Source organism: Girardinichthys multiradiatus, chromosome 23, assembly GCF_021462225.1.
Source record: "Girardinichthys multiradiatus isolate DD_20200921_A chromosome 23, DD_fGirMul_XY1, whole genome shotgun sequence".
NCBI lineage: Eukaryota > Metazoa > Chordata > Actinopteri > Cyprinodontiformes > Goodeidae > Girardinichthys > Girardinichthys multiradiatus.
In genome coordinates, this window is record NC_061815.1 from 14,513,539 (window position 1) to 14,540,441 (window position 26,903).

The window sequence follows — 26,903 nt, forward strand, 5'->3', positions numbered from 1 at the left end:
AGTCTGTAGTTCTCTGTGTGTTGTGCAAGTCCATTTTTCATCCATGGCTGGGGCAGAACAATTATGTTTCATATTTATTATTTGTTTTTTATAATTATTTACTATAGTAAAATATGGAGAAGTTCTTTTGGCAAAGGTTATTATGAGACACCTTGTAGAGTCAAAAGAGCCATAATGGAGGCAAAGGGCTGCAGGTACGGATCCCTGTTACAAGCAATTCATATCTTACCTTCAGTGAAAAAATCTTTTTGAATCTTCCTTTAGTGTAAATTCTGATTATTTTCATCTGGAGACTAAAGCTAAAAGCTAGTTCAAGAGAGGCCAAGGCCAAAGCCGACTTCTACTGTCTTGAAACAACTCCAATCACAAATAAACATTGTACTGATTTATGCTAGCACTATTTAGAAACATTTATTTTAACAGTTTGCATTAGATTGTCATTTAAACAGAAATCTATTTTTATTTAAACAGGAAATTGAGGTAGGAGGACGTACATCACTATTGATCTTTCTGTGTGAAACATGTACTGAGAACAAAGCAGGTAAATCTTTCTCTTTAGAGTAAAGGTCTAATAGAAAAATAAATCAGCGTAAAAAAATACTCTGAGTTTAACTGAATACTAATTATTGTTTTTTACACTTGTTTACTGTTACAGCAAATGGTTTCTTCTCAGAAATGCTTTGCATGGTTTTACACAGTAAGATAATCAGTGCCACAGTGCCTCCTGCCTTAATTTTCAAAGGAAATAAACGTCTGCTTCTATATAATTAACTATCTAATGCAAACTTAACAATACTTTAAAGGTTAATAAACTAATGTTTACATGAACTGCTACGGCATTTTTGAGTTTAAACTTGTTTAAAGACAGTATGAGTCACTTTGGTCTTGGTCCGCACTGGAGTAGCCATTACCTCCACTCTCTGGGACTAAGTAATCTGGATTTATACTTAATATAAAATTTAAAAGAGTTGTCTCTTCTTTGTAAGGTATTAACTGCCTAAAACCTTCTAACCATTTTACTGCCACACCAGCATTAGCAACACAAGGTGATCTTTTTTCAGCATTTTATACATTAACATAGTCCAGCAACACGCTCACTAACAGAGATTGTATAGTACTATCTGTGTGAGGCATTAATCTTTACAAGTGCAAATCAATACTATATTTTCCCAGCTGTCCCTTTGTGACTTGTGGGATTAGTGTTATTGTTATTAAACAAAATGACGTTCAGTTAATAATAGTACAACAGAAATTCCTTCACATGGATATATCTATTAATTGAATTATGTAGTAAACTGCACCTAGACATAATTATAGCATGTTTTAAATCCAGCATGGGTTTCATGTTGGTAACTATAGTGCAGTTGTATGTTAGTTCGCTTCTTCTCAATAATGCAAAACTCACTGCTTTACTCCTCTCCACTAGACTACAGCCTGCAGCAATCAGATGGACAGGATCTGTGTGTGTATTTGTGTGAGCCTGCGTATCTGATAGAGCGTGAAGTATGTATGAGTGTTTTTATGTGCATGCATGCATAAGGATGAGAGGAATTACATAACACTGTCCTAGTTGTGTTTTCTCTTTCCCTTGTTTTCTCCCCATTCCTCTCTCCCACCTCTCTTGCCTTTTTGCCTCTCTCTTCTTCTTTCATTTGTTCCCTCTCCATCTTTTTTCCAATGTCCGAGTATGTGTTTGTTTAGTACTCGTGTGTGTATATGTGTGTGTGCGTTTGTGGGAGTGTGTGCTGTAGGAACACGCAGGTACAGACAATGAATTATGCAACTGCTCTTGGTGTGTGTTTGCAAGCAGAACTATGCGTCAGTGAGGAAGTAAATGCGGGAGATTACTACAGTGATGAAGATTTTCTGCAGCATTTAGTTCTGGGGTCTGGGATGGCCATAGAAGTAAGCTGATTTTGTGTTTGGTGAACCATTTCTATGTTGATTTGGCTACATGTTCTAAATCATTATACCGTAGAAAGACACAATACAGATCCACTTTCAGTTTTGGGTCCACAAGTCCACAAGATTATCAGGCAATTTGTCCTGGTACTTCAAAGAGTTCCTGATGCCTTTTATAAACAAGGTTCTGATAGACTCTGGAAGAAAAACAGACCTACAGAGTTACAGATCCTTTGCCATACTTAACTTTGGAAATTAGATACTTTTACACATATTCATCTGTGTAAAACCAAACTCACCTTAAGTTTTTGTTGGTCAATCTTAGCCTCATTTGACCAAAGCATATGGCTCCAGCTATAGTCCCAGCAGAACTTAACAAGCTCCTTATGTTTACGTTTGTGATGGTAGGACAGGAAAGGCTTTTTTTCAGGCGTGCCTCAAATACCACTGGTTGACTTGTAGATATTTTCTAATAGTTATGAAGTCCAGACCTCTCTATCACACCATATTTATACCCCAGGTACAGAGAAAGTCAATGATTATTAATTAGGAATTTCTATAAACTCTGATCAACTTTTAAAGAAAATTCTAAAGAAGAAAATTTGTTACTATTTGTCTCACAAAGGCTGAATCACATGCTCGGAGATGTGATGATTGTGTGCATGCATCTATACGTGCATATACCTCTGTTAGTTTTGTATCTTTAATCTGTTAATAGAGTAGATAGACTGCGATTCAAAGATCTTTTCATTGATTTATTTTTGTGTCATTGTGAACTGTTCCTCTAAACCTCTTACTCCTGTTCTTTTTTCATTTTTGCATGTGTGCATGCAGTAAGTAAGAATGAGTGGACAACCTATGAAACAGGGATCACTGGGATAAATGTCTGCAAAAGCATTGCATTCACTCAGATTAAAAGGCAGAATGTTGCCGATGATAAATGAACATGCATGTGTGACCAAGCAGACAAATAGCCAGAAAAATGGTCAAGCTTAGCTTTGAACAAAGGCAAAGAAAAGCTGCACTGCTCAGCAGGCGTGTTTGCTTGGATGTAAGATGGAGCACAGGGAATTAGGAATTAGATCCATGGTGCAATCTGTCCAATTTGACTTTATGCAGCAAAGGCGTTTCTTAAAAATGAGTGATGGCAACAAATAAAAAGTAAGCTCTGTAATTTCATTCGGGCATTTTCTTCTTGGCATCCAGGGCTGGTTTCTACTGGTGATGCATTGTTCTATCTGTGAGGGCATCTTTTGGGCATGCTTGTGGACAGACTGTGACAGGAAACAGTTTGTATGATGGAGTGATGGAAGTGGTGATGTGGAACAGTCTGATAAAATGATGTCTGTTTGGCCTCCTCCAGCTAGGTCACAGAATCACCAGTGGGCCTAAACCAATCTCAATAACTTCTTGTCTTTCTGCATTGGTGTCTCTTTCTCTCTTTCTGTTTGTCTATATTTTTTACTTCCAACTTTGTCTTCAGTGTAAGACTCTAGCAGGGATTTGTGACCACATCATCTCTCTGTCGTCGGACTCTCTGGTCTCTCAGTCAGCACATCTGGAGGTGGTCCACCTTACCAGCATCATGCCCAGCGAAGGCCTGGTGAGGACACGTTCGGAAACTCACATACTCACAAACTCACCCACTGCTGTTTTAAAGCTGCAATAATTTCATTAGTACTAACTGGTGTTTATAATGCATATGAAGCAGTTTGTGCTCATCAATCTAAACAAAAAGCAGCTTGTTTTTGGCATTCTCTTGTCTAAAAGCTTTTTAATGTGTTTCAGCTCTTCTGCTTTTATAGCATGTAGAACATTTTTAGTTCATGCAAATCATTAAGATTGCTGAAGGCCAACAGTAACTGAAAAGTTTCCAAAATGCAACAGAAATTAAAAGATACAATGTATTTGGGAATCTCAAAATAGTGTTCAGCTGCCATAATTACACAGGAATTCATGTTGTCACTTGCCTCCAAAATTTAAACAAATTGAACACATAATTCATTTGGTATGTACCTCAGTTTTAAATTACCAGTTTGTTTCCTTTTCCATTTCATTACAGAGAAACAACCGGTTTTTTTTATGTTTAACAGTGGACAAAGAATGTTAACATTTTCTGACAATAATTTTGTCTTATCCATATGTAATTATAATGTTGGGAGTAAAGAACCACAGATTGGGTTTGATCTTCTAAATTCATAAATCAATTTTACAAGAGTAAAATCATTTGAAAATGGCCAATGTTGCCATGAAGGAAATGTTTAAAGAATTATTTTATTTTAATTTGTTTTTTTTATATTTCTTTGGATTTCTTGAGATAAGTGCACAATCCAGTGTACGAGGTGTACCTGAATGCACCATAGAAGCACACCTTGTAAGGAAAACTATGAAACCAGTTCTTGTCAGATGGACTCCTTTGGACACACTACGTTCAGTTGTCTGCTGGTATAAAGACTCCCATGGTATATGGGGCTAGCTAAAGGTTTCAGGCAGCTGGATTTGTATTTTAGTCTATTTTTCTCCACACCAGGGGTGCTTATGCTCGGTCGGATGTCTTGAGTGAGTAATTACATTCATTGTAGAGCTAGCTATGGACCTTATTGCTGTTGAAAAATGCTGACATAGAGCTTTGGTTCGGTCCACCTCTTTTTCACCATTTGCAATGTTGAGAGCAGTGGATGTGTTGGCGAGGGCATAATAAAGTAATAAATAGATAAGTAATAAATAGCAGACTTTACTGATAGCTGATATTCCTCACTGTGCTTAGTTTGGCATAGCTTTTAAAGTTGCAGTGGACCAGAATTCTGCACACTGGTTCAGAACATTAATGTTCTGCAAGTGTTCAGGTTTAAAATAATGCTGTGTGCTTTGGTCCACACGTAGGCCGAACCGAAAAGACTGCACTTTACTGTGTATCAAAACAGTAGACAAAATTACTTTTATATTAATAGCTTTGATAGAAGTATGTACTGTGCCTTGAAATCAAGTGAACAAGTAATTGGAAAACAGGATTCTTAACAGTGTACACAAAGATTTGCTCCATGCAAATCCATTTAGTACCTGCCTCATAGTTTCTATGTTTCTGGTTATTTTCTTTAGTGATCAGCTGGAATTATCAGGGTAGATTAGGGTTTCAGGCGACTCTGGTCGCCTTTTGTCAACTTCAGGTGAATCTCAACAAAACAACAACATGTATATCTAAAACTGGTGTGAGACAAAAACTCCTTATGTTCTCGAGGTAAAACAGTTTGTTGACTTTGAAATGTGTAGCACATATAATTTGTTCTTGAATGTTACTTGATTTGTTATTAGCCATAGCCGCTAATTCCTTTACTACTGAAAAGAGGAGTAAAGGAGGATTATTGGTCAATTTGGCCCTTCAACATCTTGTACCGTTGTGGTTTGAGGGATTTCATACCTGACTTATTTGGATGCAAAATGAAGCTGTATCGACATCCTTTGACTAATCTTGTTCGTCTGCCTAATTGGCTAAATACCTCAAAACAACATTGTTAAAATTTAGCTTTTTCAAATAAAGAGGGTAATGAAGACTATTTTCAGGGCCTACTTCCCATGTTAGACTAGTTTAAAACATCTGACACCAGCCACTGTCGATTAATATGTTGAACAAACCCACTTTTTATCATCAAAGCAGCATGGTAAATGTGTTTCATATATCTCAAACCTTGCTTTAAAGAATCTGTTTTCAGTAAAACTGATTGAACTGTTCATGATCAAATTCATTCCAGACTTAAAGGACAAAATAAATTTATTGCTGCCATATTTGCTTACCAGCCTCACACTGTGCGCAACACAGGTGGTTCCCTCTTCCCTTCAGCTGGCCGGAAATGCCAATAAGCAATGGAAAAGATGTTTGGGGTGCAAACTGATTTTTATTTTTGAGCACCTGTGCGATCTTCAGACTCTGTAGCGCCCATTTATATGTCTAGTTTTATCATGATGTGTTATCATACAGGTATGGGCGATTAGTTATATAATGATCCACACTGATGACAGTGAATGAAAAAACAATCTCATTGTGTTTGTGAGGGATAAAACCACCATGTCCAACAGGATGAGGCTCTTTTTTAAAAAGGAGGTCGTAGTTGTTCCCCACTGAAATATTTTTTACATTTTAATATATAGAATAAACACAATAGCATGTTTGTTTTTATATTTGATCTCTTTATTTTGAACCAAACTTTCATATTCAGATTCAGTTCAAGCTTTAAAATTAATCACATTTAACATTTGTTGCAGAAAACCGCTGTCACTTCTGAGTGGATGAAACTGTTGATTTTTTTTCATTGTCACAGCAAAACTTCTCAGATAATCCTCTCAAATATGGAGATGTTCAGCCAATTAATATATGTTCCATGGGAACATGTGCCCATGTTTGAAACTGACATTGGAAAAGGAACACTATTTGAAAAGAAAAGAAAAGACCATAAAGTTTAGTCCAAAGATGGATGAGTACCTAACTCGTGGGACCTGTGCTTGATATTGTTCCAAATAGACTGTTTATGGAAGTATTCTCCATTCCCAACCATCTTATCTATTTAATACTTTTAATACTTCTATTGGTAGAAGTCTCTCTGGCAGTATTGCATTAAAAACAAATATGATTCTGTAATCAATGCATGGGACCAGGAAAACGTTTTTAAACTACCACTAGAGAGCATCACTTAAGACTTAGCTTAGGATCAAGATCCAGAAACATGGCTGTAAAAGAGTCCAGCTGATAAATTGATTCAGATTTGTAACTCACTAAAAATATTTGGTACATCAAACGACAGCATTCAGCACTTCCACAATAAATACAGATAAAACCATAAAATCATGACATATTGCTAAAGAACACCTTAATAATACTAGTTTTTTTAGGACAAGCAGCCGTTCAGGTGTTTTAGACAGCTGTGGTAGACTGTTGTTGTTATTTCTGAAAACTTCAGCTTCATGCATGTTGCAACACAGTCTCTCGTTAGTCACCTTCATGTTTCAGTTCAGGTGATTCTACAAAATGTTATGTTGTTTTCAGCCTATCCTCATTATCTTATCTGTCTCTGGGTCCGTGTGCACTTGTTTTTCAGGGGATGTATATCAAGTCAACATACGATGGACTCCATGTTATCACTGGAACCACAGAAAACGTGCGTTTTCTTTTTTAATATACAGATTTGAAAGCTTGAAACACTCCGGAAATGTGGTCTCATATTACCCCAATATCATATAAACACTGTCTCAGTATCAAACACATTTGTCCTGTCATTCTCTTCTCTCTGCATCTACAGTCACCTGCAGATCAGTGTAAGAAGATCCACGCTGGAGACGAGGTGATCCAAGTCAACCACCAGACAGTGGTTAGTTGTAAAACTCCAAACATAAACTGTGTGGAAGGGTAGGAAATGGACCTGCTCTGTGCCTCCACAGTGAAGAGGCTCTGTTTATTCTCCACTCTATAGTATGTTCAGGAGGTGCCAGATGAGGAAAAACAATGTGATTTAACACCATTATCCTTTGAATAATCTTGCCCTATGCTCTTATTTCAGTGAAGCTTAGTAAGGTTTGCTGTCAGAGCAAGTTATATAAAGTGGTTTGAATATGTACTCATATCCCTTGAACTTTTTCACATCATGTCCCATTACAACCACAATTATCACTATGTTTTATTGGGATTTGCAGTAATTTGAGCTTGGTAGGTTTGCCATTCTCGCTCCATTCTCTGTGAGAACTGCTCAGCCCAGTTTGGATGTTGTTTTCAACTCAACTGCTTTAAATTTAATCCCTGTCCTGTCAGGTGTGCTTGGTAGCTTTTCTTAATGTTTTTTTGTTCTTTAATTTTCTTTCAACCTACTAGTATATAACCACTTTGTGTTGGTCTAGCACATAAAATCCCAATAGAATATGTTGACGATTGTGGTTGTAATATGATACATTATTTTTTTGTTTGAGGGGTGTGTATATTTTTGCAAGTTACTGTATAAATCCTAGTTGCAATGTCTGAAATGCATACGTAATAATTCTGGTCATCAGATCAGAAGGAAGCAATTAAATGTGCAGCTTTTTTAAACAGAGCAGAGCCTTTTGTGAGCATTGCTCATGATGTCTGCAAATAATGTGTTCTGGTGTTTATTTGAGATTTCTGAAAGGAGACAAAGGTTGCATCTGTCTGCTGTAGATGTCTCAAGTGTGAGTTCTTTTCTGTATCTCTTCACGTGTCTCTCTACATGATGTTCATGCAAAAGTAAGCATGCAGGTTCTGTGCAGTGGCGTTTGATGGACGTGTGATGGAGGTACGCGTAATCTCCCCCCTCTTTCTCAGGGCGACAGTGCAGATCGCACCCTGCCAGGCTCACCGCTTCAACCCTTTATTACTCCCTTGGCTTGGCCCTCACTGCTCTGATCCCTCACTTTGGGGGAGGAGATAAGCAGGGGAAAGAAGAGGAGTGTGTGTGGGGAGAAACAGGGTTGCAGCAGAGCTGGGAGAGTGGGGCCAAAAGGGAGGATGAAGTAAAGAGGGACTTGGGGAGAGGAGGAAACAGATAAAAAGGAAAGGAGGGAATAAGAGGGAAAACAGCAGAGGAACGTTAAAAGCTCCAAACTGAGCTCATTGGGAGAATAGAGCAATACACTGAAAACAACATCACGGTTGATAAGTTTATCTAGTCAGGCTTCAAATTAAATATGAGATTAGGATGAATATTGAATGAACAAATTCCATTACATTATAGGGTGATTATGTAGGCCTATCCCATATATTAAACAAACAACACTGCCACCATGTCTAGGCATGAGCACTGTTTGAGACTTTAAAACAGGACTTGCAGCTTTTAGCTCGACTAAGCTAAATGTGGAATTTGCTCGAATGGCACACTTGCTGTTTGAAAAGGCAAGATAATTATGTGGAGGTAATAGCATCTCGGAAAATAATGAAGACCCCTGGGATTTTAAAAATCTCTTCAGCTGCAGTTTATGCTGGTTTTATTTAGGTAGGTGTCCGCCTGTTTGTCTTTGCACTCTTCTTATTTGCATAATAGAACAGCTTTACACGGCTGGTTCAGACTGCCCTTAGATTCAGCTGTTAGCCTAGGCTAGGTTAGCAAGTCAAATTTCTCTTTATCTTTATCTAATATATACTCCCTACACAAACTTAAAATTGCAAATTATTTATAGATAATGTTTCACAACATTTATTTAGATACGCCGAAATGTGTGGCAGGAAAAGCCATGGTATTGTCATTGCTGTTGATTTTCCTTTCTGGAATTGTGGTAACAACTACTACGGCTGCTACTATTTCTTCTAGATCCTGTGAAAACATGAAGGATGTAATTTTTTTTCCAATCGCTATTTTGACAGGCATGAAACTTTCTTTTACTACTAACTGTATCATCTCTTGGCTTTATTCAAGCCAAGAGATGTTAACATGTTAATAAATATGAGGCAGCAAGAAGTTGGAGGTACAAAGATTTATCCAAGTTTGACAGACTCAGGCAACTTGTTTTGCTTCCTGCTTCCAAGCTTAATTCTAAGATTTCATGCAGTAATCATTTTTTTGTGGCTTAATACTTAATGGATGAATACTGGAGTGGATGAAAGCCAGTGCTATTAGATGACACCCATTATCTGACACTTGGCAGGGAACCACAACTAAACAGCTTAGTTTTGTAGATTCACATCACAAACTAAAGATATACAGTCTTAGCAAACTGCGGTTGTAGGTTCAAATAAGACAAAGCATAAAGAAGAACAGCAAACAGGCTGCGACAGCCTAATCCTTTTTGCATCAGGAATAGATCAGAGCAGATATGTGCGGGGCAGTGTCTGCATGTGTGTGTTTGTGTGTGTAGTGGCCTCTGCAGACTCTGCCAGTAACTGAGACCAATGTTGCCAATCAATGACCTGATGAGCACTGTGATCTCTGGAGACAGCCTGGCCTGGGCCACAAGAAAACTTTGCAGTCAGCATTTCTCTTGTGCTCCTGTCTTAGAACTTCTCCCAACTACGCTACAACTTATTTCAATATGACACTTTTAAACCACAGGTTCTTTGTCTTTCTGCTGCACGTGATCCTATATTTTCAAAATGTTCCTTTTTCTGGCATGCTTTAAGTATGCTTATTCAATGAAAGTGGCACCAAAATGAAGACTTAAGACAGTTTTATTATTCATAGACATTTCTAAAATCAAATCAAATATTCTTTGATTTTGTTGGTCATAATATGAATCAAAAGTAGTAATTTTGAAGTTGTTTCATTATAACAGCTTTCTCTTTCTTTGTTATGAGTTTTCAAATATAGCAAACTGATCACCTTTTTTACATTGTGTTTAATGGTTTAACGTTGTGATTTCAGTAGTTAATTAGAACCGGTAAAAAGCAATCTTTTAATTTGACAAACATATTTCTTCTGAATGGAAGTGAGATTAACGTTATGGAGCAGCCCAGCCAGAATACCAATTTAAATCTTAAAAGTGAGAATCTGGGAAGGAAGCTAAAGATTATGGTGATGGCAAGGACACCTTCCAACCTCAAAGACTTGGATCTCATTACCACAGATACATTCTCAAAATACCTTTAGAAACGTGCATAATGCTGATAAGCAATCCTCAGAAGTGTTTGACTGTGGTAATACCAATACATTTTTTTTTTTTTAAATGGCATAGATAATCTAATCACATCTTTTATTTAAATATAAATAAAATAGCTCAATATGTTTTTTTCAAAGTTGATACTCCCTTTTCTTCTGTTTGATTTTGAATCAGAAACAAACTGCTTGGATGAATATAAATTTGTCAGGTGTATGAATAATTTTAGCCTTAACTGTATATGTCTTCCTTAGGTGGGATGGCAGCTGAAGAACCTGGTGAATGCTCTGAGAGAAGACCCATGTGGGGTCATTCTCACACTGAAGAAAAGACCCCAGAACACCCTGAGCTCCACACCAGCTCTTCTCAGGAACGTACGCTGGAAACCACTGGGCTTGCAGGTGAACAGTAGCACAAAACATTCATACTTTTCCTTTATTTCATCCTCATTAATTGGACGAACGGGGATTTTTTCTTATTTTGCATTTTCCTCGCATTCCTTATTTGTTGTTTTCAAAAGAAGACTCTTATATGCTTTCATACTTGCATCAACACTCCTCGTGTGCTCCTGCTAAACAAGAATTTTTAGACAGATATAACTCAAATCTACCTAAATAAATATGTCCAACTGACAAACCTAATTGGTGAAAACAATGTTTTTCCCTTTCTGCAGTTAATGATTAAAGGCTACTTTAGATTGGTCTATCACATGAAATTCCTATGAATTATATATCTTTGGTTATAAAATAAAAGATAGGAAAAGGGTCATGGAGGATGAATACTTTAGAAAGGCTCTGTCAAGGTTTCAATAGTTTTGCAGTTTTCATTAGTTTTTATTTTTTATTTAGTTTTGACCTCAGATTTTTTAAATTCTTTTTTAGTTTTAATAAGTTTTTAGCATTTGTTTGCCAGTTTAGTTTTTATTTTTAGTATTTATTTTTTTGAAAATGCGTAGTTTCAGTTTAGTTTTTATTAGTTTAAGTTATAGTTTTTGTCTTTTTTTGTAACATGAGTTACATACCACATCCTGCAGATGAGGGTTGGGCACGGACCTTTACCTTCTCCAGGTAAAGTCAGCTGCCTTGTGCAAGCTTTTCAAGTAAACTTTAAGGTTCGTGGGATTTTTCATCTATAATAATTTTTCACACATTTTATCTTGTTCTACTACAAGACACTTGCTTTTATTTAAAACACAGTCATATTCAAAGTAATCCCAAACTGGACTCTGGAGCTTTTTACTGAGTTTTGCTGACATGAGCTGGATGTGGACGGACCGTGGCAACAGAGATGATTTGACTGACGTACCTGCTGGAATAATGCGGCACAGTGAGAAAAAAAAAACAACAACTAGAAACTAGACTTCATAATAATGCATGAGACACAAAAAGAAACTAAGAACAATATCTCTATAAATTCAACAAAATTTAATTAGTTTTGTGAACACTCGTTACAGTTTCCGTTAGTTTTCCTGCTTTTGCAAAGTCTCGTTTTTATTTTTATTTCATTTATTGAAATTATAATTTTCGTTATTTCATTAGTTTTTGTTAACGTTAATGACGTTCGGCTCTGTATACATACCTATAGACCTATACTTGGTCACCTAAAGGTCTAACTTCCCTCCCATTCTCATTCATATACTGACACTTTAATGCTTGAGTCCCTTTTACTCCTAAAAACATCTCCTGTCAAATGAGAGTACAGTTTATATGTACTGTTGCTCAGGGTGGAGTATCTCTGGTGTACAAACTTCACTTAGGGCAAAGGCTTTGTAAATCTTTCCTTCATATCGCAGATTTTACAGTTTTTGGTGCACAGAAAGAATAAGCTGTGCTGAGACTGATAGAGGGGTGAGACGAGGGCGAGCCTGACACTGCCTTGATGCTTTGTGAAACGCCGGCAGTCTTGTCAGCCTCCTGTGTTTCACGGCTGCTATTTTTAACCCTGCATCAGACCAGTTCATTTACATGCTACTTCCATGCTTTGATCTGTGTTCATCAGAGCACAGCTGCTCTTTTACCTTTCTTCCTGTTAACTCTAGCTTTGATTCTCTCTTCCAGCATGTATCACCTCTGTTCTTCGAACATGTGAGAGCATAAATAGAGTAATGCAAGTGAGATGTTTTCTTAATACCCGTTCTAAAAGGGCACATACAGCCATCAAGTCAATGTTACAGACAATTTCTTTGAACAAGCTTGTTCTTGTTTCCATTTTGTTGCCATGTTATCATTGACTCAACTTGCTTCTCTGAGTTTATTGTTATATTTGCTGTGTGGAAGAACAGAGGATCGGGGTAATGGCTCCCTGACAGAACGTTATGACTCAAACGCACCGTGAGCGTCCAGATCGGAGCTCAGAGACATCTGCGGGAGAAGAAAAGAAAGGAGCGTTTTAGATTTTGTTCTCTCATAGAAAGAGTTGAGCTTTCAATAATTCATAAGCAACACCATGCAGTTCCACTGGCTCTGAAAGAAGAACCACTCCTCAGCAAATACTGGAGATAATTCACTGAATCCAAAATATCTTGCTAAACAGAGTGTTTCTTAGCATATTTGTATGTGTGTGTTCATGACAGGAGGGCTGTACGCAGACTGACTAACATGGCCGTGTTCATCTTTGGCCACGTGTGTTCCTGTTCATGATTTGTGCACATATGGGGATGAATGTTTTCCAATTTGTTTTCAGCCCCAATTGCTCCTTTAAGACACGAAAGAATTGGATCACCACAAAACAAACACACACTGTTAACACATGTGCACTTTAAGCCCACTTCTGGAGAGTGGCTCGCATGTCTGGGAAATTTCAGCGACAAATGTGGCAAACATTCAGATGGATTAAATCTAAATCTGCAAAGGAAACAATTTATCTCTGCATGTTATGTCAATTTAACTCAAAGTCCTTTCACTGGAATCTTTTTTTCGGCAAATAGTGGTAGAAACCTCTCTGTTTGCGTTCTTCAGCAGGTTTTATCATAGGTAGGATAGGCTAAAAGCAATTTTATAATCCATCGTAATTACAGTGATGCTTTATTTCTAGTGATTTAGGTGAAGAGAATGAGATTCATTGTGATGCTGCACATTACATGCATGACTGCATGCTGTGCTGCTACAAAACCTACATGTTCAGAGTCATATCATGTTATCGGCAGCCTCATCAGCATCCACATCACATCACATCACACTAAATCGATTACTCATATGCCATGTGTGTGATCCTGCTTCCTCAAATCCCTCACAGGCTTATAAATCATCACTGTGAGTAAACACCTGCTATTTTAGGCAACACATATCGGTGCTGAATACATTAGCGGTTATTGCACTTTCATAATTACAGCAAAACAGACTTCTAGCCTGTTTTTGGGTGTCTGAATAATCTTTAAATGCTGCAACTTCAACATCCATGACATCATTTGAAAGAAAACAGCACGTTTATTATATATTCCGTTAAGTAGACATAAAAAAATGTGAAACATTTATGATGGTTAAAATCTGCACAGGAGTAAGGGGTGCAGTGGTGAGTGAGGCGTTTAAGGATCATATTTACATCAAGGAATCCTGAAACCCTGTGATAAAACTAGTTATGGCTGCAGCTCATCAAACCAATTTTATTATTAGACAAAGAAAACCAAGCTAAATGGAAACAAATAGTTTTCAAATTATGATTTTGTTTATAAAAGGAAAAAGGCTTTATAAACCACACAAAGATCTACATACTGCCAGATCTTAATAATCAATAAATCACTAAAACAGAATCTGTCTGGCAACATGAAGTAGGCTAAAATGTCTAAAATATCATCAACACATCATTCCACAATTTAAAGAAATATACGAATAGATGAGATACAAAGTATCTCAAAGTATTCAAGAATCCCTCATGAAGAACAAAATATTGAGGTACGTGACGTCGCCCGGTACGGCGGAGCCGGGGTCCCACCCTGGAGCCAGGCCTGGGGTCGGGACTCGTTGGAGAGCGCCTTGTGGCCGGGTTGCTCCTCGCGGGACCCGGCCGGGCCAAGCCCGAACGAGAGACGCGAGGCCATCCCCCAGTGGGCCCACCACCTGCAGGGGGAACCGTGAGGGACCGGTGCAAAGAGGATTGGGTGGCGGACGAAGGTGGAGACCTCAGCGGCCCGATCCCCGGATGCTTAGGCTGGCTCTAGGGACGTGGAATGTCACCTCGCTGGGGGGGAAGGAGCCTAGCTTGTGCGGGAGGTCGAGAGATATCGACTAGAAATAGTCGGGCTCGCCTCCACGCACAGCGTGGGCTCTGGAACCCATCTCCTTGAGAGGGGTTGGACTCTGTTCTACTCTGGAGTGGCCCACGGGGAGAGGCGGCGGGCTGGTGTGGGTTTGCTTGTTGCCCCCCAGCACAGCCGTCTCGTGTTGGGGTTTACCCCAGTGGATGAGAGGGTCGTATCCCTGCGCCTTCGGGTTGGGGAGAGGTCTCTGACTATCATTTCAGCCTACGGGCCGAGTGGCAGTGCAGAGTACCCGGCCTTCTTGGCGTCTCTGTCGGGGGTGCTGGATAGTGCCCCTCCCGGGGACTCCATTATTCTGCTCGGGGACTTCAACGCCCACGGGGGGAACGACAGTGACACCTGGAGAGGCGTGATCGGGAGGAATGGCCTCCCCGATCTGATTCCGAGTGGTGTTTTGTTATTGGACTTCTGTGCTAGTCACGGATTGTCCATAACGAACACCATGTTCAAACATAAGGGTGTCCATCAGTGCACTTGGCACCAGGACACCCTAGGCAGGAGGTCGATGATCGACTTTGTTGTCGTATCATCAGACCTTCGGCCGCATGTTTTGGACACTCGGGTGAAGAGAGGGGCTGAGCTGTCCACTGATCATCACCTGGTGGTGAGTTGGATCCGCTGGAGGAGGAGAAAGCCGGACAGACTTGGCAGGCCCAAGCGCATAGTGAGGGTCTGCTGGGAACGCCTGGCAGAGCCCTCGGCCAGGGATGTATTCAACTCCCACCTCCGAGAGAGCTTCGACCAGATCCCGGGGGATGTTGGAGACATAGAGTCCGAGTGGACCATGTTCTCCGCATCTATTGTCGATGCTGCTGCCAGTAGCTGTGGCCATAAGGTCTGCGGTGCCTGTCGCGGCGGCGATCCCAGAACCCGGTGGTGGACACCGGCAGTAAGGGATGCTGTTAAGCTGAAGAAGGAGTCCTATCGGCTGTGGTTGGCAGAGGCAAAAACTCGGGCCTGGGAGGAGTTCGGTGAGGCCATGGAGAAGGACTACCGGTTGGCCTCGAAGCGATTCTGGCAAACCGTCCGTCGCCTCAGGAGGGGGAAGCAGTGCTTCGCCAACACTGTTTATAGTGGGGGCGGGAGACTGCTGACCTCGACTGAGGACATTATCGGGCGGTGGAAGGAGTACTTCGATGATCTCCTCAATCCTGCCATCACGCATTCCGTGGTAGAAACAGAGGCTGGGGACTCGGGGTTGGACTCTTTCATCACCCAGGCTGAAGTCACCGAGGTGGTTAAAAAGCTCCGTGGTGGCAAGGCTTCAGGGGTGGATGAGATCCGCCCTGAGTACCTCAAGTCTCTGGATGTTGTAGGGCTGTCATGGTTGACACGTCTCTTCAACATTGCGTGGCGGTCGGGGACAGTGCCTTTGGATTGGCAGACTGGGGTGGTGGTCCCCCTACATAAGACGGGTGACCAGAGGGTGTGTTCCAACTACAGGGGGATCACACTCCTCAGCCTCCCTGGTAAGGCCTACGCCACGGTATTGGAGAGGAGAGTCCGACCGATAGTCGAACCTCGGCTTCAGGAGGAGCAGTGTGGTTTTCGTACCAGCCGTGGAACACTGGACCAGCTCTATACCCTCTACAGGGTGCTCGAGGGTTCATGGGAGTTTGCCCAACCGGTTCACATGTGTTTTGTGGACCTGGAGAAGGCATTCGACTGTGTCCCTCGTGATGCCCTGTGGGGGTGCTCCAGGAGTATGGAATCGGGGGCCCTTTACTAGGGGCCATCCGGTCCCTGTACAAGCGGAGCAGGAGTTTGGTCCGCATTGCCGGCACTAAGTCGGACCTGTTCCCAGTGCATGTTGGACTCCGGCAGGGCTGCCCTTTGTCACCGGTCCTGTTCATAATTTTTATGGACAGGATTTCTAGACGCAGCCAAGGGCCGGAGGGGGTCGGGTTTGGGGACCAGTGGATTTTGTCTCTTCTTTTTGCAGATGACGTGGTCCTGCTGGCCCCCTCTAGCCAAGACCCACAGCATGCGCTGTGGCGGTTCGCAGCCGAGTGTGAAGCGGCTGGGATGAGGATCAGCTCCTCCAAGTCCGAGGCCATGGTACTCGACCGGAAAAGGGTGGCTTGTCCTCTTCAGGTTGGAGGGGAGTTCCTGACTCAAGTGGAGGAGTTTAAGTATCTCGGGGTCTTGTTCACGAGTGAGGGAAGAATGGAGCGGGAGATCGACAGATGGATCGGTGCGGCTGCCACAGTAATGGGGGCGCTGTGCCGGTCCGTTGTGGTGAAGAGAGAGCTGAGCCAAAAAGCAAAGCTCTCAATTTACTGGTCGGTCTACGTTCCTACCCTCACCTATGGCCATGAACTTTGGGTGATGACCGAAAGAACGAGATACCGGATACAAGCGGCTGAAATGAGTTTCCTCCGTAGGGTGGCCGGGCACTCCCTTAGAGATAGGGTGAGGAGCTCGGCCATCCGGGAGGGGCTCGGAGTAGAGCCGCTGCTCCTCCACATCGAGAGGAGCCAGTTGAGGTGGCTCGGGCATCTATACCAGATGCCTCCTGGACGCCTTCCTCGGGAGGTGTTCCAGGCACGTCCCACTGGGAGGAGGCCCAGGGGACGACCCAGGACTCGCTGGAGGGACTATGTCTCTCAGCTGGCCTGGGAACGCCTTGGGCTCCCCCCGGAGGAGCTGGAGGAGGTGTCTGGAGAGAAGGACGTCTGGGTGTCTCTGCTGAGTCTGCTCCCCCGGAACCCGGTCCCAGATAAGCGGAAGACGACGAGTACGAGTACGAGTACGAATAGATGAGATACAAAGTAATTGACATCTATCAGCTTGGAAACACAAAGTAATTTCAGAGGTTTTGGGACTCCAGCGAACCACAGTTAGATGCCATTATCCTCAAATGGAGAAAACATGGAACAGTGATGAACCTTGTCACTAGTGGTCGGGCAACAAAATTACACCAAAAGTACATCCATTACTCATCGAAGAGGTAACAAGAGAACAACATCTCAAGCACTGCAGGGGTCACTTGCCACAGTAAAGGTCAGTGTTCGTGATTCAACAATTAGAAATAGAATGGGCATGAATGTCATAAGAAACATCTTGATGATCCTTGAGACTTTTGGGAAAATATTCTATGGACTAATGAGACAACATTTGGAAGGTGTCTTTTTTGTTACACTTGGCCTAAACTAACTTTAGAAAAAAAAGAACTTCACACTGAAAGTAAACTTTGCTGCATTAGGATCATCGATGACTTTATATAATTAATAAAATCATGAACTACTCTGTACCAAAAGATTCTGGAGGTCTTTCTTCATGGTCTTTCTTCATGCATGTTCTGCCAGTGAATGTGTGGGTTCTCTCCAGGTTCTCCACCTTCCTCTAACTGTCCAAAAATATGCTTATTAGGTTAATTGGTCTTAATTTATCTTATGAGTGAGTGTGTGTCTGCAGGGTTGTTTGTCTTGTGTGTCTGGATATAGGTATTGGCCCCCTTGCCACCCTGCAAGGGAAAGTGGGTAGAGACGATGGATGGATTAATCTAAAACATTTCAGCGTGAGAAAATATTAAAAGACAAAATAAATTAGTAATGGGAGAAACCCCTTTTCACAGCACTAAATATTATTTAATCTCACTTCATCTTGTCTGTAAACATTTTAGGGTTTTACACGTTTAGATTATTAAATCTGATTATAAAATGTCCTTATGTGTTTCAGTGCGTCCATATTTGTGTGAACGTGAACGTGGTGTGGTAACATTAGGTGTAGAGGACTTAAGCGGTAGATTTTTAGGTGGTTTAAAGTGGGCACAGCAGGGGTCAAATGCTTTAGTGCTTGTTTGAGCAGACTGGGAGTTCACCTGCTGTGGTAGTCTCATCTGTCTGTACAGCTATCCCCGGGCCCTCTGAACTCCCTTTCCCATGCAGGGACTAGTAGGTTGTAATCACTAAATTACTGTTTTCTCCAGTCAACACGCTGCAACCCCTCCCAGTGCTCTCTGTCTTGCATTGGCTCTCTGTTTTTTTCCCCATTTTACACATCCTCCCCAACTCTTTCACTTTGGTCTCTCTCCATCTCGTCTTCATTATTTTTGCCAAAGCCATCTTACTGTAAGCTGCCCTCAGTAGAGGAAGACTGCGCGGGTGAAGGAGGGAGAGGGAATGTGGCCCGGGGATAGAGGTTGTGAAGGAGACCGGAGAGAGAGAGAGAGAGTGAGAGGAAAGTTTGGAATAAGAAACGAATTTGATTAATGCAGTGCTGATGAAATAATGAGACAGTGGGCTTCCTTAATGAGAGCGATGCCTTCTCACCATCACTCTGTTTTCTTCATTCTGTCCACATCTTCTCTCTAAAACGATGTCAAATCCTCACATGAACTCCTCTTTCTTTGGGTGAAATTGACAACGTGAGGTAAGCATTTGTTGCAGCAGTTGCTCCGAATGAGAACAAATAAAAATCAAAATTTGTTCCTATGGCAGCAGAGGCGAGCCATCCTTTCCTCACGAAGACACAGATGACAAATAAATCTAAGTGTCCTTGAGTCAAGCAGAGACAGAAGACAACAATAACTCTCCTGCGTACTCTCCTTCCTTTGTAGTTGACAATGGTGGGTGGGAAGAGGGGCTCAAAAGTAGAAAAAAAATAAAGAAAGGCTTGAAAACAGGAAAAAAGAGTAGAGTAGAGTATAGAAGAACAGGGGTTGTCATGGGAACAGACACGGAGAAAGAACCCTTAGAGAGTGAAGAGACTTCACACAAAATGACAGAAAAGTGAAGTGATTAAACAGGCTTCACAGATGAGTTTAAATAAAGATCATGCATACATGTCCACTCTCAGTACTTACTCGTTGAGGAGGAGTGATTGCTGCAAATTCAGTGACTTGATGCAATCAGCTGGGCTTCCTTAGGTAGAAAGTGTTTATCAACTGGAATAATGACCTGAACTTTACAGCACTGTTTTATAACTTGTGTCAAATTAAAATTAATCTGTCTGGATGATTTGATTGAATTAGGAATATATTTCTGTATAGAAACAGATTTTTTTTTTTGTAAAGTTCCTTGAGATGACATTTTTTGTGAATTGGAGCTATATAAATAACCTGATTTGAATAGAATTGAACTGAATGTGTATGCAATACAGGGAAGGGATTGTAAAGCGTTCAATTACACTGGGAATAATGCACTAATAAAGTGTCTTGCACAAACCCTGAACCTTTATTCATGTTTTGTCACATTACAATCATGAACGTCAATGAATTTTATTTGGATTATATATAACAGACCAACACAAAGTAGCACAGAAGTGTGAAGTGGAAAAAAATGATAAATGGCTTTCAATTTGTTTTACAAATGAAATCTAAAAATTGTGGCAAACATTTGTATTCAACATATGCCTCAGTCAATACATTGTGGAACCATCTTTGGCTGTAGTTTGTGATTGAAAAATTAGTTTGTTGCTAAAAATCTCATCATAATATTATGGATTGAACTCTGTTTTCCATAGTCCTATCACTGTTACCTCATGGTTATGTTCTGTTATATCTTTATTTTATTATACTTGTGAAACACTGGATGAGACTTTGCTTTGCTTGTTTACAAGATTACTTTAATGAAGTAAGTCATCGTCATCATAACAGTGCTTGGATAAGGTTTTTCTCCACGACAATTTACAGTTGCAAGTCTTATGGTGTATATCTCTATCATCTATGGCCATCTAGAAATTGAAAATGTGACCCATTCTTCTTTGCTCAAGTCTAGTCAGACAGGACAAAAATTGAATCAGGTTTTTCTCAGATCCTACAAAGAATTTATGTTTTGACTATTACTGGGCCATTCAAACACAAACAAATGCTTGGATTTAGCCCCTATCATTGTTGCTCTGCCAGAATGTACGGGGTCATTGTCCTCCTGGAAGGTGGATTCCATTTTTATTTGTGGGGATGGTGTGTTCAGGGAGATTTTTAATGTCAGTTTTATTCCGTATAAAGCATTTTAAATGCAGAAGCCTAAAAGTTAGATTTTTGGTGTCACCTGACCAGACCACCCTCTTGCATGTGTCTTTGTGTGTCCCCCTCATGGCATATGGAATGGTTACTGAAGCTTCTAGTAATGTGACAAAATGTAAAAAAAAACCTTCCAGGGGTATGAAATACTTTTGTTCTTCATATTGAAAAGACACTAAAAAGCCCTTCTTTTATTGTAGCCTATCCCCACCAGCCCTACCAGCACGTCCCCCACACCTGGTGGAACTCTGGGCATGTCCAAAATGGAAGCCCCTAGCATGCAGGACGTCTACATTCTCTCTCCTGTCTCCGGACTCTACAGCACCAGGTCAGGTCACACGCAGAGAAGCTGTGATGATGGCCATTATCTTGATTATTTTGATGCTGCTGATGACAGGGGTGTTGATGCTGATGATATTGATAATGACAGCTCTGCTCTCCGTAGGGAGGAGATGGGTCTCATGTCGTGCGATGACATCGGCCGCTACAGCGTAAGCTCCCAGTCCGGATCCAAGGGTTCAGAGGCCATCAGCTACTACCTGGACCAGGACAGCGGCCAGTACTTCTCTCTGCTGGAGGGGGACGGACCATCCGGGCCAGAATATGACCGAGGGCGCAATACAGGCGTGCGGCGGCGGGACAAAACCCCAACGCATGGTAAGGCAGACTACAAGAGTCCGAAATGAAATGGGCAAGAACAGCTCTGGCCCTGTGCCTGATCAGCCAACTGCATGTTCACAACCACCAGTTCTCCCATTTTTTTCTCTTCACTATTTTCTCCTTCTCACTTCACCTGCTTCATCACTGCGCTTCTTCGTGTCTTCTTCTGGCATAAACACACAAGGAAAAACAAAGTCACATGCCTAAAATAGTGAGTCTAAAGACACTCCAGCTCCCCGTCTGCTCTACCACCTGTGTCCATCGTTTTCCCTTGACGCCCTCCAAAGCAAGCTGTAATGCACCTGTCTGCCATTGCGTCAAGGGACTACACTACCATATGATATGCAAGACAAGGGTCACAAAACTCAAGAACCAGTCCACTTCCTGCATAAATATACACACATATACAGTAAATACCATCAAATCTCAGATGAGGTGTTCTGATGCTTACAAATGTCTTACCAAAATCCTGGCTAATAAATTGTATTTGATCCAGGCAGAAAATGTATTTTAATGAAATTAGTTCTTTTTCTTGGAGAAAGTTTATCAATATTTATTCTTTAGGGACAATTAATGTCTGAAGGTTAGCATAAAAAACAGCAATAGTACTAATGAGAACTCATCATGGACATGAATATTATATTGATTTAAAGTTTTAAAAGTTACATTTGATCCATAGTTGGCATGAGTTTGAATTTCCACTGATATTTGAGAAGAAAGTCCTTTCACAAGTTGCAGAGAAAGCACATGCTTTTTGTGCCCATAAGCAAGGTCCTGGCATTGCTGAAAATTATACTGCTCTTTTTTTCAGGACTTCATTTAAGTTCATTTAACATGGCTGATTTTCTGTCACAGACCCAACTTTTAAACATGTTCCACACATTGTCAGTATGGTTGAGGTCAGGGCCATTCCAGCAGCTTAATGTCAGCTTTATCTAGTCTAAAGGTTTTCATGTGTTTTTAAGATCACTCTCCTCTCAAATGTGTCCAAATATCTCCCATCTAGCTGTTGGACTTAGGAGAAGTTGATTAATTTAGCAATAGTCCTCCTTCTACATAATTCCTGCCACTTTGTGTCATGCACAAAGCCCCATAGCATAATACTACTACCACCATGCTTGGCACTTGGTACAGTGTTCTTTGGATAATAAGCCTCACTTGACTACTTGTGACTGTCTTCTGCGACAATAATACTTTTTTCCAGAACCATTTGGCTGGTCCATGTGGCAATCTGCAATTTTCAGTAGAGTTTGAAGGTATTGATTTTAGATTGAGGACTTTCTTTCTGAGCACCCTCTCAGTTTATGTTTCTATTAAAGTTGCTATAAACAGTGAAACTGATAAACCTCTAACTTCCAGGTTATGTTGGGCGCACACCATAATTATTTACTCTGTATGGTTTAGACTAAATTCCCAGCAACTTCAGACTTGTGTACCTAGTTCTACTTTCTGTCCACCATGAAAAATAATTATTCAGATGCATAATTAATTGCTGCAAATGAACATGATATTCATGCCTATGATGAGTTCATGTAATCTGAACTCATCAATGACTTTATTTGGAGGTACTGATATCCACTTAACAATGAACAGTAAATTCAGGGCACGGACTTGGCCACCTAAAGTCTGCAGACTAGACTTATGTGGAAGGAAATCTAGGAACAATTTTCTGTTGGATGGAGACTTGTTTCCATCTGTCACTAAAAGCAGCTGCACACACAATTAAAGCACCACTCACAGTTCCTTAGTAAAACACCTTAAAATACATGGTTTTGTACAGAGACTTGTTGATCCCAAGATGCCACTCAGTTTTGCAAGTGCGGTGAGCTTTTTTTTTTACCTCCTAAACTGACTAACTTGGGTCATCATCCCGCCTTGTTTGTCCATGAGGAGTTTTATTTTTCTGCCCCAGAGGTTGAAATTATTTGTTCTTTGTTTTGTTATTTCAAACTACACTCAAGACATTTTGTTAAAAATGACTTGCAATAAATGAAATATGCGCAATATAATACTAATTAATAACCAAAGATTCTGAAAAAATAATCATAGGTCTTCAGGGGTAGCACAGGTTGCAAGTTGTAGTGTTCCTTCACTACTCCTGCCCTACCTGCGCACACCCTCTCCTCGTCTCACCTGTCCACCCCTCCAGCTGTCTCCCACACTGTCTCTCAGTTAGACTCTCTGATTGCTGATTGGTGCTTCCAGGTGATCTCAGACCTGTTTCCATGCCTCCTGAATATAACTGGATGGCCGAAGCCAAGGAACCCTGCATGGGCAAGAGAGGGAGCAGAGGTACTAACAAACACACACTAATATAAATATATAAATTATATAGAATTATAAACAAACGCAAACGGAAGGAAAAGCACAGCACTTTACACTCCTAATTTTGTTGGGTCAAAGTGGTACCATGCTTCGCTCCATACTCAGCTCAATACATCTCAGCTCATCCTCTGGTTTATCCATGGTGGTTTGGTTGTGTACGGATACATATCAAACCTGGTATGTATCTCAAAAAACGACTATTAGACATAAATGCAAGGAAATTGCCTTCATACACCGGCTCCGGAAATGAGATTGTGACCAATTCTAACCAGCCTTGCTATTTTGCAGTGAGGCTCTGTATCAAGGAAAGCCTATGAATAATATTAACATACAGTCCTAATGTATGAGGTTGGCCTTTCTTCTTCTCTTCCTCATTGTCTCTTTCTGGCTGTTCATTTTTAAATTCAGAGACAGTAAACAAATGAGTTTAGAAGTTTTATCTTACTGGAGCACACTAAAAATTGGTGCCACAGACGAGATTTAGCAATAGAGCCCTCCAAATCAACATAATCAGTACAAACAGATTATAGATGTATGTCCCCAACTGTGATCCCGTATCAGCTCTTACTGCTCTGAGGCACTTTTATCCCATTCTGTTGGGTTTTTATCTGTAAAGGCCTATTCAGGCTCAGCTGTTCTTACTCCGTGCCTCACCCTTGACTCCAAGATGCTATCTTCTCCTTCTGAGGATTTTCCTCCTTTTTATCCATTATTCTGACCCAGACCATTGTTTGATGTCCATGCAGACCCTTGTCTCCTCATTTCCCACAGATTCGGACAACTCGTTACTGCGGTATCTCAGTGACGACAAGATCCTGGTGATTGAGGAGGAGCCCGAGGGTCCAGGCAGAGAAAGCCGGCGGGATTCAACCAGACGCTCCCACCGCAAGAGCCGTAATCCCAGCAGCCCTAGCTTTCCAATCAGCCCATCTATGCTTTCCTCCACCCTACGACTTGATCAACCACCTGAACCTCTGCCTGTATGTACAAAGACTTGTAAAACCTTGAATCTTTTTGACCATTTGGTCACGTTAAATACTAATTTAAAGTATTTTATTGCAATTGTATTTTTATTTTTCTGGTTTTTATGTGATACACCAACACGAAGCAGCACATAATGTAAAGTTAAAGATTAATGGTTTTTAACCCATTTGGATTCAGCTCTCCCTTTGTGCTTCATAGTACCGGCCGCAGCTGCAGAGCTGCAGTTACAGCTGGAAGTCTTTGGGGTATGTTTCTACCAGCGTTGTACAGCTAAAGGCTTAGACTTAGATTGGATGGAGAGCATCTTGAAGATCAGTTTTCAGTTCTCAATGGGATTTAATATTGGACTTTGACTAGGCCATTGAAACACTTGAACATGGATTAATCCAAATTCCAAACCTGTGATCTCCTAACTTTCTGCCACACGTGCCATAATCGCCAAGTTGAAAGTACTTGCAGGCCACTTATTTTATAGACTCTTAACTTACATTTTGAGGAAACAAAGTACTCTGATTTTTGCATCTGTAAATTATAGTAGATTCAAAACAAAAGTGGAGGAGTTCAAGTATCTTGGGGTCTTGTTCACGAGTGAGGGAAGAATGGAGCGGGAGATCGACAGACGGATCGGTGCGTCTGCCGCAGTAATGGGGGCACTGTTCCGGTCGGTTGTGGTGGAGAGAGAGCTGAGCCGAAAAGCGAAGCTCTTGATTTACTGGTCCGTCTACGTTCCTACCCTCACCTATGACCATGAACTTTGGGTCATGACCGAAAGAAAGAGATCCCAGATACAAGCGGCTGAAATGAGCTTCCTCCGTAGGGTGGCCGGGCACCCCCTTAGAGATAGGCTGAGGAGCTCGGCCATCCGGGAGGGGCTCGGAGTAGAGCCGCTACTCCTCTACATCGAGAGGAGCCAGTTGAGGTGGCTCGGGCATCTATACCGGATGCCTCCTGGACGCCTTCCTCGGGAGGTGTTCCAGGCACGTCCCACCGGGGGGAGGTCCAGGGGACGGCCCAGGACACGCTGGAGGGACTATGTCTCTCGGCTGGCCTGGGAACCCCTTGGGCTCCCCCCGGAGGAGCTGGAGTAGGTGTCTGGGGAGAGGGACGTCTCTGCTGCCCCCGCGACCCGGTCCCGGATAAAGCGGAAGACGACGAGTATGAGTACAAAACAAAAAAAGGGTCTCACATGTTCTCATTAGTAGGAAAATAATTGTTGTTTTTTTTTTTTTGTCTATGCTCTGCAAAAGAGTATGATATGAGTTATTCATTCTTCAAACTGCTTACTATGTTTAGCCAAGTGAATAGGTCCATTGAAATCTCCTTTTTTTGCGTCACACATACTCAATTTTGTCACACTATAATGTTAGTGCATACTTAAGGGGTGTTTTTAGGGCCTTGATATAATGGGGGCTTTAGTCCAGAACCCTCCTTCCTCCTGTTCCCTCTTTAAAAGTTGCCCTTTAGAGTCTCTGTTTATGTATTTTGACTACTATGTATATTCCCCCTGCTACCTGCTGAGTGGGGCCCACCCCGGTCTCAGTATACATGTTGAGACAGGACAAGTGGTTCCCAAAGAAGACGTTTTTCCTTCAGCCTTTAGGAACCAGTAAACCCCAGACCTTAAAGGGCTGTGCCTATTCTCATAGAATCTGGGTTTATGTAACCCCAGATTCGTAAGAGCGAAGCATAAAGAGAAGCGTAAAGGCTTCGAGTGCGTAAATATGCAGTCAGAGGCACTCTGTGCAAATGAACAGGGAGGATAAATAATCTCATCAGGGTGGAGGCTGACATGACAAACCTGCTGCTGTAAACAGTGACAACACAGCTTAACAGACTGGAACAGTCCAGAAAAACAGGAGTAGAATATAACAGAAGGAAAAACATTAGCAGCTGGATCATTCATAATGACGCAGCGCAACAACCTCCTGCATGCTTCAAGTGGCTAGAGCAGAGGGCATCTGTTTGCTACACGGGAAAACACGCAGCACCAGGCCAGCTGTTGTTCTCACTGAGTCCACAGGAGGATCCACCGTCAGGAGTGGACAACTTCCCTCACAGTCCATGGCCGAAGATGCTCCTTTGTGGTTTTGCTCCAGTTCTGCTGAATCTGCAGCCTCTGGATCGGGTCACAGTTCCTCCTGCAACCCATCCAGGAGCCGCAGGAGCGGCGCAAAATAAAAAATAATTTTAGATAATCAAATTTGACCTTATGAAATATTTCGTTTTTCT

The 26,903-nt window shown here is 41.4% G+C and overlaps 1 protein-coding gene across 4 annotated transcripts in view; it reads left to right on the forward strand.

Moving 5' to 3' along the window:
• si:ch211-26b3.4 (connector enhancer of kinase suppressor of ras 2) overlaps positions 1-26,903 on the forward strand; it is a 97,410-nt gene that overhangs the window by 44,216 nt on the left and 26,291 nt on the right. For 3 of the 4 annotated variants that reach the window (XR_007036367.1, XM_047353832.1, XM_047353834.1), the window contains exons 6-13: positions 3,386-3,505; positions 6,993-7,052; positions 7,194-7,262; positions 10,740-10,886; positions 20,906-21,033; positions 21,151-21,362; positions 23,571-23,657; positions 24,462-24,670. Coding sequence is in view for 3 of the 4 variants with exons in the window: in XM_047353832.1 (XP_047209788.1) it covers positions 3,386-3,505; positions 6,993-7,052; positions 7,194-7,262; positions 10,740-10,886; positions 20,906-21,033; positions 21,151-21,362; positions 23,571-23,657; positions 24,462-24,670 (1,032 nt within the window). In the remaining variant the exon portion in view is untranslated. The remainder of the gene's footprint in view (positions 1-3,385; positions 3,506-6,992; positions 7,053-7,193; positions 7,263-10,739; positions 10,887-20,905; positions 21,034-21,150; positions 21,363-23,570; positions 23,658-24,461; positions 24,671-26,903) is intronic. The other variant, XM_047353833.1, reaches the window with a different exon arrangement.